General features: G+C 47.2%; 1 protein-coding gene across 3 annotated transcripts in view; it reads left to right on the forward strand.

Moving 5' to 3' along the window:
* Window positions 1–246: 246 nt before the first annotated feature.
* The window catches only part of Tub (tubby bipartite transcription factor), an 86957-nt gene continuing 73348 nt past the window's right edge, over window positions 247–13855 (forward strand). The window contains exon 1 of one of the 3 annotated variants that reach the window (XM_005380209.2): window positions 247–571. In XM_005380209.2, coding sequence (XP_005380266.1) covers window positions 379–571 — 193 coding nt within the window. In that variant the 5' untranslated portion in view covers window positions 247–378. The remainder of the gene's footprint in view (window positions 572–13855) is intronic. The other 2 variants (XM_013512014.1, XM_005380210.2) reach the window with 2 other exon arrangements.

Raw genomic sequence — 13855 nt, forward strand, 5'->3', positions numbered from 1 at the left:
GGCGGAGAAGGCTGGAATCTAGGAAATGAAGAGGGTGGATATCCCCGTTCCCAAAAAGGGGGGGAACCCACGCCAAAAAGGAGGGGACATCTCTGCAGAAGGGCGTTGAGTAAAGACACCGTATCCGGGATTCCCACGCAAGCAGACAGAACAGCTTCTCAGCAGTCCCTGTCCCGGGAAGGTTTGAAAGCAGCGGTGCCCTAGTGACGCCAGAAAAGATGGAGCGGTTGCCATGGCGACGCGGGGCGCACCTCGGAAATAAATAAATAAGCAGTAGGGCTGCCGCAGCCGCGCCCCCGCGGGACCCGCGCTCAGGGGAGGGGGCCCCACGGGCTCGGATCCCCGCAACCGGAGCGCCTTTGCCATTGGCACAGCCGAATGGGGGGGGGGTCACCCCCGTTGGGGGGCGAATGGTACAGTCCTCCGCCCGCGCCCCGACCGCCGCCGGCTGGGAATCGCGGAGCCGGGCGCAGCCGCCGCCGCCCTCCGAGCGGGAGCCGAGTCCGGAGGCGGCGATGGAGGGAGTCAGCAGCCACCGGACCCTGTCCTACAGCCGCTGGAGCTACGACAGGTAGGGCGCGCGCACGGAGGGCTGCGCCGGGCCGACCCGCGTGGGCGCCGAGGACGCTCGCGCGCCTGCTGGAGCCGCGGGCCCAGGGGGCGGGCGCGGGCGTGGGTACCAGACCCCCAAGTGGGCTCGGGCTTGGGGCGCCGGGTACGCAGGGCCTCCGCTGCGCGGGCCGGAGCTCGGGCGAGGGCGTCCTCACTAGTCGCGCGCAGAGCTGTTGGAGTAGGGTGCGCGGGCACCGAGACCCCCACCCGCTGCCCCGCGGGCGTCGTGGGCGCTGGAAGCACGCGGAAAGGCGTGGCGGGCTGCGGGCCGGGCGGGCACGGCGCCCCGGGATCCAGGGGTCTGCGCCCCGCTGGCACTCGGCATGGACAGCGGCTGGCTGCGGGCTCAGTGCCGACTGACTGCCCTCGACCTGCTCCGGCGCGAACCGCAGCGCGCCCCCCGCGGTCCGGGCGCCGGAGCCCCGGGTTGCCAGGCGCCCGGCCAGTGGCGAGGGGAAGCTGCTGTCCGCGTGGGCGGGTTGCAGCCGCGCTCCCCACGCACTTGTCCTGGAGGATGGAATCATCCTCCCTGGCGAAATGAGAAAAATAAGGACAGCGCAGTGAGTTGGTGATAAAGTGGTAGATGTATTCTGAGATTGTATTGGCTCCACCTTTTTTGATGCGTTAAATACCACTTCTCTATTTCAAATAAAACCGTGCTGATAGACATAGTAGTCAAAAAGAAAAGTTCGCAACTCCCTGACGGTCGCCAGTTTTTGGAGCTAAATTTTTGATTCATGGCCCTCTATGGTGAAGGCTGGAAGAGAAACTTCATCAACTGAACTGTTCTCACCTTCCTAACCTGCAACTTTCCACTGCTCTTTCTCCCCTGGAAAAATCCTAGCTGGGCGTGGTGGCCCGCACTGGGAATCTCAGCACCCTGAGGAGGGATTGAAGGAGGATCACAAGGTTCGAGCTCAGCCTGGACAATTTAGCAGTTAATCAAGACCCTGTCTTCAAATTTTAAAATTAAAAAAAAAGGTTGGCTGGGGGATGTAGCAGCGAGAAGGCCCTGGGTTCAATCCCTAGCACTGCTGCTGCATCTCTGACAGCCTTTGTTTTCCTAGGTTCAGAGAAACAGATGTGCCTCCGTCCCCAGGCTAATTCCCCTAAGACCCCTCTTCAGGCTCCCTACATCTCGCCTCCCTTGGGTCCCATCTGTTTCTTCCGTCTTTACCTTCCATCTTCACATCGGTCATGGACCTGTCCAAGTTTGTCCCATCCCCCTCCCAGAGATGGATCCACTTCCCTGCTTTGCATTCACTGCCTCCTCTAGGGAAAAATATTTTCTCATCAATCCTTAATGAAGGTATAACCCTCGCAATCTGCAATCCACCTCCTGACCGTCCCAGTGAACTTGTCCCCATAGACAAGAGCTCTAAAATGGGGCTGCGGATTTAACTCAGCGGCACAGCGCCTGCCTGGCAAGCGCAAGGTCCTGAGTTCGATTCCCGGTACCGGAAAAAAAAAAAAAAAAAACCCTCTAAAATGACTGGAATATTAATTTTAAAATGGGGAATCTTGTGTTCAGATCATAAATTACACATTCACATATTCAACAAACTATGTGCCAGGTCCTAGAGATAAGGGGATAAAGATATAATTCCTTCCCATCCCAAATGAGCTCAGAGTCTAGTGAAAATAAGTGATAGCGAATGTCAAAGGCCTAATTCATGTATGAGAAAAAGATTTTTAAATTGAGTTGATTGCATGTTGTAACTAGTTTTTTTTTTCCTGTAAAAACAAAAGACTGACGCAGGTAATCTGTATTTAAATCCTTACTCTACCTAGCTAACCTAGGACAAAGGACATTCTCTCTCTGAGTGTCAGTTTTTTGATCTGTAAAATCGGGAAGTTTGCATATGAAGTAAGGTAACAAAAAGGGCTTGGAAACAAAAAAATAAAATAATAAAATAAAATAAAATAAAAAAGGGTTTGGACATGGTAATCATGCAGTAAGTCGTACCTACTGCTGTTTTGTTAATAGATATTGTAGATATTAACTGGGAACCCTAGTTTTCAGCTGGTCAAGTTGAAAAATCATTGTTCTCCTTTTTAGCCCGAAAATAAAAATATTTCCTGCCCTGTGTCTTCAGAACTCTAGTCTTCCCTGACAACCTCCTCAACCTCTGGGGAGCTATGTGAGAATACAGCTTTCCCCGCCCTTGTCCACACTAATTGCATCAGATTAGCCAAAGGTAGGACCCTGTACTCAGCAGTATTCTGTGAAACATCCCAGGTGTGGCACAGCTTGTTTGGCTGTTCTCTGGAATCACTGGTCTAAACTACTCACCTCCATCCTCTAACTCCTTGGTTTTTAAGACATAAATATTGAAAAAGTACACCATCCCCAATAAAGCTGTTAAAATTTATACAAGCAACACATACACGGGGTGCACAGATTTTAAAAGTGAAATTCTATAATTCTCCTGCCCCTATCCTTTCAGCCCTTGAAGTAACCATTTTAAATAATTAAAACTTACCTTTGAAGCTTGTTACTTAGCTCCTTCCCGTACCACATCTTTGAACTGGGAAAACACTCTTGTTCAAGTTCCCATCCAAGTTGACTTCTCCACGGTGTGTTTACTTAGGTTACTTTTGCTTTTGGTTCTGGGACCATATATGTATCGGTTATCTATGCTGTGTAACAAAAACACTCCAAAACATCATAGCTGAGACCAACAGCCTTTTTAATTAGCTCAAGATTCTGCAGATCCCCGACTTGGCCTGGGCTCAGTGGATGGATTCTGTGGTCTAGTTTAGGCTTAGCTTTCCTGGGTGAGCTTGCTTACATAGCTGGAGTCTTTCTCCACATGTTCTTTCATCTTCCAGCAGGCTCACTCAGATGTGTTCATATGCTTGCAGAAGGGTTCCCATTGAGACAGCAGAAAGTTGAGGGCTACTTGAGACCTATGTCTGAACTTATACAAGATCCCTGTGGTATACTGCATTAATCAAAGTAAGTCACAATGCCAGCCTATATTTAAGAGGTGGAGAAGTGAACCTCACCTCTGGAAGGGAGCAGCTGAAAACAATGTAGGACAACTTCACAGTCTACCATGATATGCTGCTTACGTATTTTCAATTACTGACTCCTTGTGATCCAGTGTCCAGATGTGAACATATGCCAGAGATCTCCTTTCTTCCAATATATTCCATCCTCAGGCTACACCCTGGTCTCAGTCATCACTTCCATGCTTTTAACAGAGAAATCAGTTATCTTGAACAGAAACCTTTTTGCCAAGCCTTAGCTCTATATTTCTAAGTGTTTATGGATGCCTCTACCAAGATGTTCCACCAACACTATTAAGATGTTCAGAGTCATACCCTTCACTGACAACTCCATATTCTTTGTTCAGTATCTTTCCAGTCACATGAACTCACAACTTTGACATTGGTTGTAAGCTCTCTAAGTCTTGCCTTTAATCTATCTGTTCTTGTTGTGCCACTGATTCTTATGAAGGTAAAAGGAAACCAGTGTAAATGACTGGCACAAAATAGGTATCAACAAACAAGTCCATTGATTTTCAACAGCTTGGCAATTAGTAAACCATTCTGTCTCCATTCAAGCTCCAGTGATTTTCTTAAAAGTCTTCAATACCAGTGTGATGACCAAGTTAATGCTCTTTGCTCACAGTTTCTGGACCCTCCTATTCAGACTTTTCTCCAGTTATTCACAGGATAAATTCCTAGATGTTAATACCTGGAATTGCTTCACTTTTGACCTCATGCACAGTTACACCCCACTCTCTGATCTCGGGGACATCCCTTATGCATTGTTTCTGTGTGCCAAAGCATTATCTAGTGCCCTCATCTCTGTACTTCTCCTGGTCTGTCAGCCTTTTCCTGGCCTCTCCTTTCCTTCCCAGCTTGGACCACCTGGTAGATTATTAGACTCATTCACCCAGCACTTTCTGTTCCCTTACATATTCCCAGCATAACTCCAGCCTGCACGGATCAGTGGTCTTACCGTATACTACTACAAAACGACACGGCTATACAGATCATCACCCCTTTCAAAGTCTTCATCTTCAGCTAAGCCACCTACACCATCTCTCAGTCTTTCTTATTTCTCTGTGGTTACTTGCACTCCTGTTGTCCATAAAAGCTCCTCCAAACCTTCATCACTCTCAAGGTCCCTTTCCTTATGACCCTTATCCACACCCTCAGACTGTAACCACACGACCTCGCCTCCAGCTCCTTAGGGTATTGATCACACTGGGCATGATCTTCTGTCTCTTCCTGACTCCATATCACTTCTGTCCCACCTCAGTCACTCTTTTGTGGGGACTTTTCTGTTGGTTCCAGTTCTTTGCTATTATAAACAGTTCTGGGATAAACATCCTTGTGTATGGACCGTGTTTCCCTCATATCTGATTATTTGATTTGAACAAATTCCTTTAAGAGAGGTTTCAATTTCAAATTTTGGCTATTCTCAGATTGTCCTTCAGAGGAATGAATTGATTTCTGTTCCCATAGACAATCACTTTAACTGCCCTATTTTATAATTATCTGTCTGCTTACCAGTTTGGCCTCTCAGACTCTGAGACAAAGTAGCATAGCTGTTCAGAACATTGATTTAGTATTCAAAGTGATCTGGCTTTGAAGCCCAGCTCTGCCAATTATTGATTATGTGGCTTAACCGCCACCTACAAAAAAGGAAAAACGGCATCTGTCTCCTCAAGGGGCCCATTCACTTAATATGTAATTTTTAGCACTTTCTAGATACCAGGCGATATTTTCCACACTGGAGACAGAGCAATGAAAAACCAAAGCCAAAGCACCTGGTCTCATAGTTCTTCCTGTCTAGTGGAGGAGAAGGCATAGACAAATATACATATAATGAGTCAGTGCTAAGTGACTTGTATGATACGTGCAGATGAAAATAAAGCCGAGTAACAAGGATAGAGTCAGACGGCATGCAAATGGCGGCGGTGGTGAATTATTTGTCACGTAGTATGGTCCAAGAACTTTCTGGTAAGTTGATACTAAAGCAGAGATGTGAAAAAAAAACAAGGGAATGGACATTGTGGTTAACGGGAAAGAATGCCCAGTGGAAGAGGAACAGCAAGTAAAAACGGTCCTGAAGTAGAAGAATGTTCTAGCGCGTTTGAGAACACCTGGAAGGCCAGTCTGTCCTGGTGCCTCTTTGAAATACTTCTTCCTACTCCTCCTCCAACTCTTGTGTCTCCTGCCACATCCTCAGAGAACCACTGATCTGATTTGTTTGCATTTCCTAAAATTTTATGTAAATGTAAATCATCTATATACATTTTAATAATTTCTTTCAGACAGCATAATTATTTTCATATTCTTTCCTGTGGCATGATACAGTAGATCATTCCATTTTATTTCCAAATGGTATTCTATTACATGGGTAGACCACAGTTTTTTTATCCATTTATCTGCTGGTAGACATTCAGATTGTTTCCACTTTGGGCTATTTCAAATAAATGCTGTTGTGGATATTCAAGCATAAGCCGATGTATGAATATATGTTTTTGTTTCTCTTGGGCAAATATTTAACAGTGGAATGGCTGGACCATGTGGTGGGTTTACATTTAACTTTTTAAGAAACTATGCAACTTCTCAAAAGTGTGTGTACCATCGCACATTCTCATGAGCAGTGTATGAGAATTCCAGTTCCTCCATATCCTTGGGACTAACTGGTACAAGCTGGTCAGTCTTTTTAGCATTAGTCATTCTAATAGGTACATGATGGCATATTATTGTGATTTTATTTTGCATTTCCCTGATGACTGATGATGTTGAGCTTCTTTTCATGTGCATATGCGGCACCTAGATGTCTTTTTTAGGAGAACTATTAAAATATCTTTTAATATATTTTAATTAAAATATCTTTTTAATAAGATAACACAAATAGATTGTGTTATCTCATTCAGTTTTGAGAGTTCTGTGTATATTTCGGGTACACGTCCTTTATCAGATACATAACTTGTAATATTTTCCCCCATCTGTTGCTTTCTTTTCATTCTCTTATATATTTTCAAGAACACAGGTTTTTATTTCTTTTTTTTTTTTTTCCTGGTACTGGGAATCGAACTCACGACCTTGCGCTTGCCTTGTACTTTTGGTGTCATATCTAGGAAATCATTTGCCTGTGACAAAGGCAAAGGTTCAAGTGACAAAGGTTCCCTCCAAGTAATTTTCTAATCTTATATTTTAAATTTATGCCTGTGCTACATTTTGAGTTAACTTTTTTGTCATGTAGTAGTAATTTCATTTTTTAACAAATCCAACTGTTCCACCACTATTTGGAAAATAAAGGAAAAGTCCTTTTCCCGTTTTGAACTTTGATTGAAAATTAAGTCTGGACTTGATGGTATGAACCTATCTTCCCAGTTACTTGGGAGGCTGAAGCAGAAGGATCACTTGAACTGAGGAGTTTGAGGCCAGCCTGGGCCAACAGGGAGACACTCTCTAAAAAAGAAAATCATTTGACCTTATTTTAAGCTTATGTCTGCACTCTTTTCTTTTGTTTCTTCTCCTTCCCTTCCTCCCTTTACCCCTCTATTTTTTTTCTCCCTCCTTCCCTTCCTCTTTCATTCTTTTTCTTTTGGAATTACTAGAGGTTGAACTCAAGGCCTTTGTGCTAAGTTACCTCCCCAAACCTTTTTTAACTTTTTACTTTGAGACAGGATCCAGCTAAGTCACTAAATTGCCCAGGCTGGGCTTGAACTTATGATCTTCTTGCCTCAGCCTCCCAGAATGCTAAGATTATAGACATGGACCACCACCACACTCAACGAGCACTGTATATTTCTGGATGATATTATAAATAATATTTTTAACATTCCAGTTGTTCACTGCTAGCATAAAGCAGTACATCTGGGGTGTATTAATTGTGGCAAAATATAACAAAATGAGCAGTTTCAATAGTTTCTAAGTGTACAATTCATTGGCACCAATTACATTAACAATGTTGTGTAACCATTACCACTATTTCCAAAATCTTTTGATAATCCAGAACAGAAGAAACTCTACCTATTAACACATTCATGGTGAGGCCATAATTCGTATGTCTTGCTTCTGGATGGCTTGAACCACTGGTGGCGCATGCCTTACTGTCCCATGAATGACTGTACCACTTGTACCATTAGCTGTATGGATAGCACAGTCACATATATACCGTCTGTTTTTCAAGATGGCAGGAACGTGTTAAAGAACAACTCATTCACTCTTCTTCTCAGCTCCTGATAACTTTAATATACTTTTCTGTTTGTATGAATTTATCTATTCTAGACATTTCATGAATGGAGTAGAACATTATTGTTTCTCTTGTGTCTTACTTCTTTCACTCAGCATAAGACTTTCGAGATTCATCCATGTTGCTGCAAGTATAAAAACTATTTCTACCAGGCATGGTGGCACACACCTGTAATCCCAGCACTCGGGAGGCTGAGGCAGGAGGATCGTTGCGAGTTCGAGACCAGCCTGGGCTCCAAAGTGAACTCAAGGCCAGTCTGAAGTGCATAGTGAGACCCTGTCTCAAAAAGACAAAAACAAAATAACAACAAAAAAACTATTTCTTTTTGGGCTGAATAACATCCCATACGCGCATGGGTGTGCACACACACATATACACACACTGCGTTTTGTTTGTTTATTGACTTGTTGGTGAACACTTCTCTCATACCCATCTTTTGGCTATTATGACAGTGCTGTAATGACTATTGCCATACAATATCTTTCAGTTCTTTTGTTTGTATACTTGGGAGTGGAATTGTTGGATCATACGGTAATTCTATGTTTAGCTTTTTTGAGGAATCACAAATTGTTTCCCACTGAGGCGGCACCATTTTATATTCCTACCAGCAATATACAAGGGAAATCATTTCTCCGCATCCTCACAAATACCAGTTAATTTCTGCATGTTGTTATTAGTCACTAGGATGTGAGAAGCGGTGTCCTGCTGTGCTTTTGATTTGCATTTTGCCCATGATTAATGGTGCTGAGCATCTTTTCATGGCTTACTGGCCATTTGTGTAACTTGGGGAAATTCTGCTCATGTCCTTTGTCCGTTTTAAAATCAGGTTAGTTATCAGTTGTTGTTGTGTTGTAGTAATTATTTATTCTTGATATTAAACTTACAGAATGCAAGATTTGCAAATATTTTCTCCCATTCTGTAGGTTGTCTTATCACTTTCTTGCTAAGATCATTTGAAACACAGCAGTTTTTAATTTTGGTGAAGTCCAACTTATCTTTTTTTTCTTTTGGTGCTTATCCATTGCCACACTTCATTTACAATGGGTAAATGAAGATTTACCCATTTTCTTCTATTTCCCTTGTCTTTTTAGTTAATATTTGCATATGGTAAGAGGTGGGAGCCCAACTTTCTTGGCCTTTACTCTTTTGTATGTAGAAGTCCAATAGAACTAGCGCCGTTTGTTAAAGACACTGTTATTTCTCCCAGTAAATAGACTTGGCACAATGGGGCTGGGGATTTAGCTCAGCGGCAAAGCGCCTGCCTGGCAAGCGCAAGGTCGTGAGTTCGGTTCCCAGTACCGGAGAAAAACAACAACAACAAAAAAATAGACTTGGCACCTTTGTTGAAAATCAATTGGCCGTTGCTGGATATGTTTATTTCTGGACTCTCACTTCTTTTGAGTTGGTCTATGTGCTTATCCTTATGCCAGTATCTCTCTCCTTTGTTTGGCTTTGATTACTGTAGCTTTGTAGTAAGTTGAGAATAAGAGAGCAGTGCGGGGGAGTGTGACATGGTGCATGGTGCCTGGGAAGGCTGGGACTCCCAAGAAACTGGATCACTATGATGCTGCAGAGCACGCCGGAGCACAAATCCAGGTGTCAAATCTGGGTTTACCAAACAGCTCCTCACTTACTAGCTGTGTAAATATGGCACAGTAAGAGGAAATCCCTATTGCTCAATTGATTATAAAAACATAACTTCTACTTGTAAAAAGAAAAAAAAACCCCAGAGGCCAAACAACTTAAAAGTATATCAAGTAGACGGTTACTGAATCTCCTTTAGTTTGTTTCCACACTTACAAAATGGGAGTGATGTTTTGGCTTCACCGTGGGACATCACTGAGATACTGCTTGTGTAACGTTTCCGGTGGAGTAGCAAAAAGGACCACACACATGCACTGTAGGATTAGCTGAAGTGAAACTCATGATTTAATGGGCCGGGAGCTTATTGGTGACAAGGGAACCACAGTGGTATCTTCTACAGCATATTTTTGTGTGGCTTCCTTTGTCCCCTTGGCTCCCAAACAAGGCAAATAGGTGCACAGATCGGTTTCTATCAAGTTGAGGAAGCAGCCGACTTTTTGTTGTAAAAGTAGCCCATTCACACTAAGGCTTTCTTAACTACTTTCTAAAACTAATAAATAAATAAAACACTAACAAAATACGTGCTTCTCTTTTCAAAAATTGGATTCTTCAGGTGCTTGAACCAGATGCAGCACCAACAAAGCTACGTTATTTTGTGAGGGGTTGGGGCTCGGGCGCAGCGTGGGGTGAGGGTGAGAATTCAGATACATTTCAGCAATGGTTCTGGCCTTTGCTTTCTAGGGCTCGAGAAAGTTGCTGTATCACAGTACTGGAATGACTCCCGCAGAGCATGTGTGTGACCTTGGTAACTCCTCCTGTGGGCCTCTGCCCTCTCAGCTTTAAAATGGAGATAAAGCTATTAGTCCCTCGCAGGGTGGTTGTGAGAATTAGACGAGTTATCTTATGTAAGGCTTAATGCAGAGTATTTAGGACAGTGCCCGGCACATGGTGCTATTTGATTGTTAGCTATTATTATATGACAAGGGACATCCAAAATATCCAGACTTGGGCTGGGCATATAGCTCGGTGGCATAAGTGCCTGCCTAGCAAGTGCAATGTCATGAGTTCAATCCCCAGCACTGCAGGAAAAAAAAAAAAAAAAAAAAAAAAATCCAGACTTTCCCGACCAGTTGAATAGGAAAGTTAAGCAGTTCCTGAATGCAGGAAGAGGTACAGTAATCCAGGCAGGCCCTGCCCTGGGTACTCGTGAGGGGAGAGGACAGGAAGGGAGGAGGCTGAGAAGGATGAGGGCTGTGTCTAAAGCAGCACCCCAGGCAACTGAAGAGCGGGTGGTCACCGAAGGGGACTAATTGGGTGGGAGGCGCACAGTTGTAGGGTTTCTAGGCCAGGGCTGAGGTAGGGACTCAGGGACTGGGGACCTTAGCAGTGCGGGAGGCATGAATGACAAGGTTCAGCGCCTTCTGAGGGGTGGGGAGAGCTCAAGCATGTTGGAACACGGAAACACACCCTCACTTTTTTTTAGTACATAATGATGAGATTCATCAGAAAAGACCTCCCACTCTTAAAACTTGGACCTATCCACTGCTGTGGACAGACTACCGTAGAGGGAGCACCAGGATGGCCCCAGCTAAGTCCAGGCCTCACTGCTGATGGGTCACAGTCCGCAGAGAAGCTGGAAAGGCCCGTGAAGCACAGAACAGGGCTAGGCACAGCCAGGATGAGCACTGCGTCACCTGGGCTCCCAAGCAGCTTGTTTTGGGAATAAGGTGATGAGACATATTGTCCATGCCCTGGATTTTATGAAGCGGGAAGATGTTCGGAAAGACAGCTGGACAGAGAGGAGCCAAAATCTGACTCCGGCACCCCTGCCGCTTCCCACTCTGGCTCTGCGCAAGGCATTGGTTCTCAGTGCCTGTTTTCTCTGAAGCTGAGGGGACTGGGCTGGTTGAGGAATCGCTGTTCTAGCTCTGTGTTTGCGACCTATGGGCTCAGTGTGTGTTTTGTGATTGGAAAGTGAAGGGTGGACATAAACCAGGGCAGGTGCGGATTGGCGGTCCCAGCCTTGGCAGTGGCGGCTCAGGGGAGATCCCGCGCGGCAGGTGGCTGGAGGTATTGCTGTGTTCAGAGCCTTTGGAGTGCCGGTGCTTCTCTTCTGATGGATTTTTAACAGGACAGGACCAAGACCATGGGACTGGGTGGGGCAGATGAGAGTGGTAGTGCAGGGGGTCAGTAAGAACCCACTTTTAAAGGGCAGTGAGTGAGATGGAGGGGTCTGTCTCCTTTTGCTCCATCCTGAGCAGTGTGGACTGTCCCTAAGGTACAGCGTTTAGCTCTTGGGGCTCAGGTGTGCATTCCGAGCCGGCCTCTGTCTGCAGCTTTGGGCAGGTGTTCTGGTCTTCAGATCTAGAGATGAACAAAGAAAACTGTAAGGGGTGTGTGTTCGGTTTTCTGTGAGATCAGCAGGCCTTAGGGAACAACCTGTCCATGCTGTTACCCCAGAAGCAGATTTCTGCAGGTGATAATGCTGGAGAGCTGTGCAGTAGATGGGAAGTCAGCACCAGAATGAGGGGCACAGGGCTCAGGTCAGGGGATAAAGTCCCAGTGTCTAAGGCGTCTACAGTCAGGGAGGGCTGACACCAGGGAAACAGTGGCCCAGGACTGTCTCTTTACAAGAAGTTATTTCCAACCTGGCTCTGCCTCCCCACTCCGTCTGGCACTGCTGCTCAACTCAACACTTGCCAGGGTCATCGCGGTTTACCCAGGGGCCCCTGCGGCTTGGCACTGCCCTTCCTTCCTCCTCCCAGAGACTGACCTCCGGGTGGTTTCCCTCCTCCAGCAGCCGTGGTCAGAGAGCAGAGGCAGTGAGGGTCAGGCTCCCCTGGGACAAGGATTTAGGGAGTGTACACCTGTGTGTGCAGCTCAGGCGTGTGCACGCTGAGGCGTATGGAAGAGGATGTGCACTTTCAGGGAGCAGAGGTGTGAATGCCACCCAGGGTGGCCGTGTGGATGTGTGGATGTGTACAGTGGGAACACGTGGAAATAACTGATGGGGGAGAGAGACTGACTAGCTCCCCTTTTTTTTGGCACTGGGAATCGAACTTGGGACCTCGAGCTTGCCAGGCAGGTGCTTGTGTCTCTGAGCTCTGTCCCCGGCCCAGTTCCTTCTCTTTTGTGTTGAGTGGAGGGCTTGGGAAGTGAGGGAAGGAAGGCACACTCTACCTCCTCTGAATCCCAAACTAAACACGCGAGGTCTAGGAGCCCGCTTGAACAGCCGCCTCTTCCTGGGAGTTTCTGCGCAGCCCACTAAGCAAGCCCCGCATCCTGCAGCAGGCCCCTTATGCCAGAGGGGCTGCTCAGATCCTTGGGCTGAGCAGTCCTTGTGTGACCTTGGGCCGTGAGGTGGAAGCAGAGGTCCCTTCTCTGCATTCCAGGACTGTCCCAGGGAAGGTGAAAGTGGGGACCCTGGGTCAGTACTCTGCTACGAGGGGCTTCGGGGCAATCCGGGGCCGCATCAATGTTGGATGAGCCCGCACTGCGTGTGCGCGGCCCGATACCATCTTCCTAAGTCTCACTTTTAGTGTAACTGGAGAGCCCGAGGACCCAGGCTGAGCTAGCACCTCCCAGGCTTCCCGCCGCGGTGCCACCTGTGGGGGAACAGGGCCTGGGGTGGGGAGGCTGGTGCAGGCCCCAAGGTGTGTCCCAGGTCGGGGTGTGGGTCACTGGGGCCCAGCCCAGCTGGGCGGGGCAGAATCCAGCCTGGCTTCTCCTCGGCCCCTGGCTCCTGGTGCCAGGTTACACCTCCTCCCCACTCGGGTCACCTCACCTTCCCCGGGGTGTCATCTGACTGTCGGCTTGTCCTTGGGGCAGTTCAGTCCCATCCCCCTACCTAGCCTTGGGGGTTTCCCGCTGGGGGAGGGGCTGGAGCTGCAGCTGGTCAGAGAGAGCCCCGCTGGGGGAAGGAGGGGGGGCAGCAGCCGCCCGGACTGCGCAGAGCCTCCCACTGCAGGTGAGTGTCCCCGCCTGAGTGCTGGGGGAAGGGCTGGGAGGGCAGCACTGAGATCCAGCCCAGAGGGGCCAAGCTTTGGGCACTCTGACCTTTCCTACCCCAGCCCCTGGCCCTTATGCTCCTGACACCACAAGCCTCCGAACCTACCCCAAGTCTTGCCCCAGGGGGCAGCAGTGAAGTGGGCTCTGGTCCCAAAGCACCTGGTATTTGCTGCCCAGGGTTGAGAGGAAGCTGTTACTGAGTGGTGGCGTCAGTGGTCCGGTGTGGACAGCCACTCCGGTGGGCAGCGATTAGTGAACCATGCCCAGTGGGCTGGCAGCCCGTCTTTGTGAATAGTGCATTGGAGCACAGCCACACCTATTTGTTTAAACATTGTCTGTGGCTGCTTTCACTCTGACGCAGAGTTGAGGATGTTCACAGCCGGAAATAATTATTCTCTGGCCCCCTCAGGAAAGATTTGTGGA

The sequence above is a fragment of the Chinchilla lanigera genome, unplaced genomic scaffold, assembly GCF_000276665.1.
Source record: "Chinchilla lanigera isolate Chin_1 unplaced genomic scaffold, ChiLan1.0 scaffold00013, whole genome shotgun sequence".
Taxonomy (NCBI): Eukaryota; Metazoa; Chordata; class Mammalia; order Rodentia; family Chinchillidae; genus Chinchilla; species Chinchilla lanigera.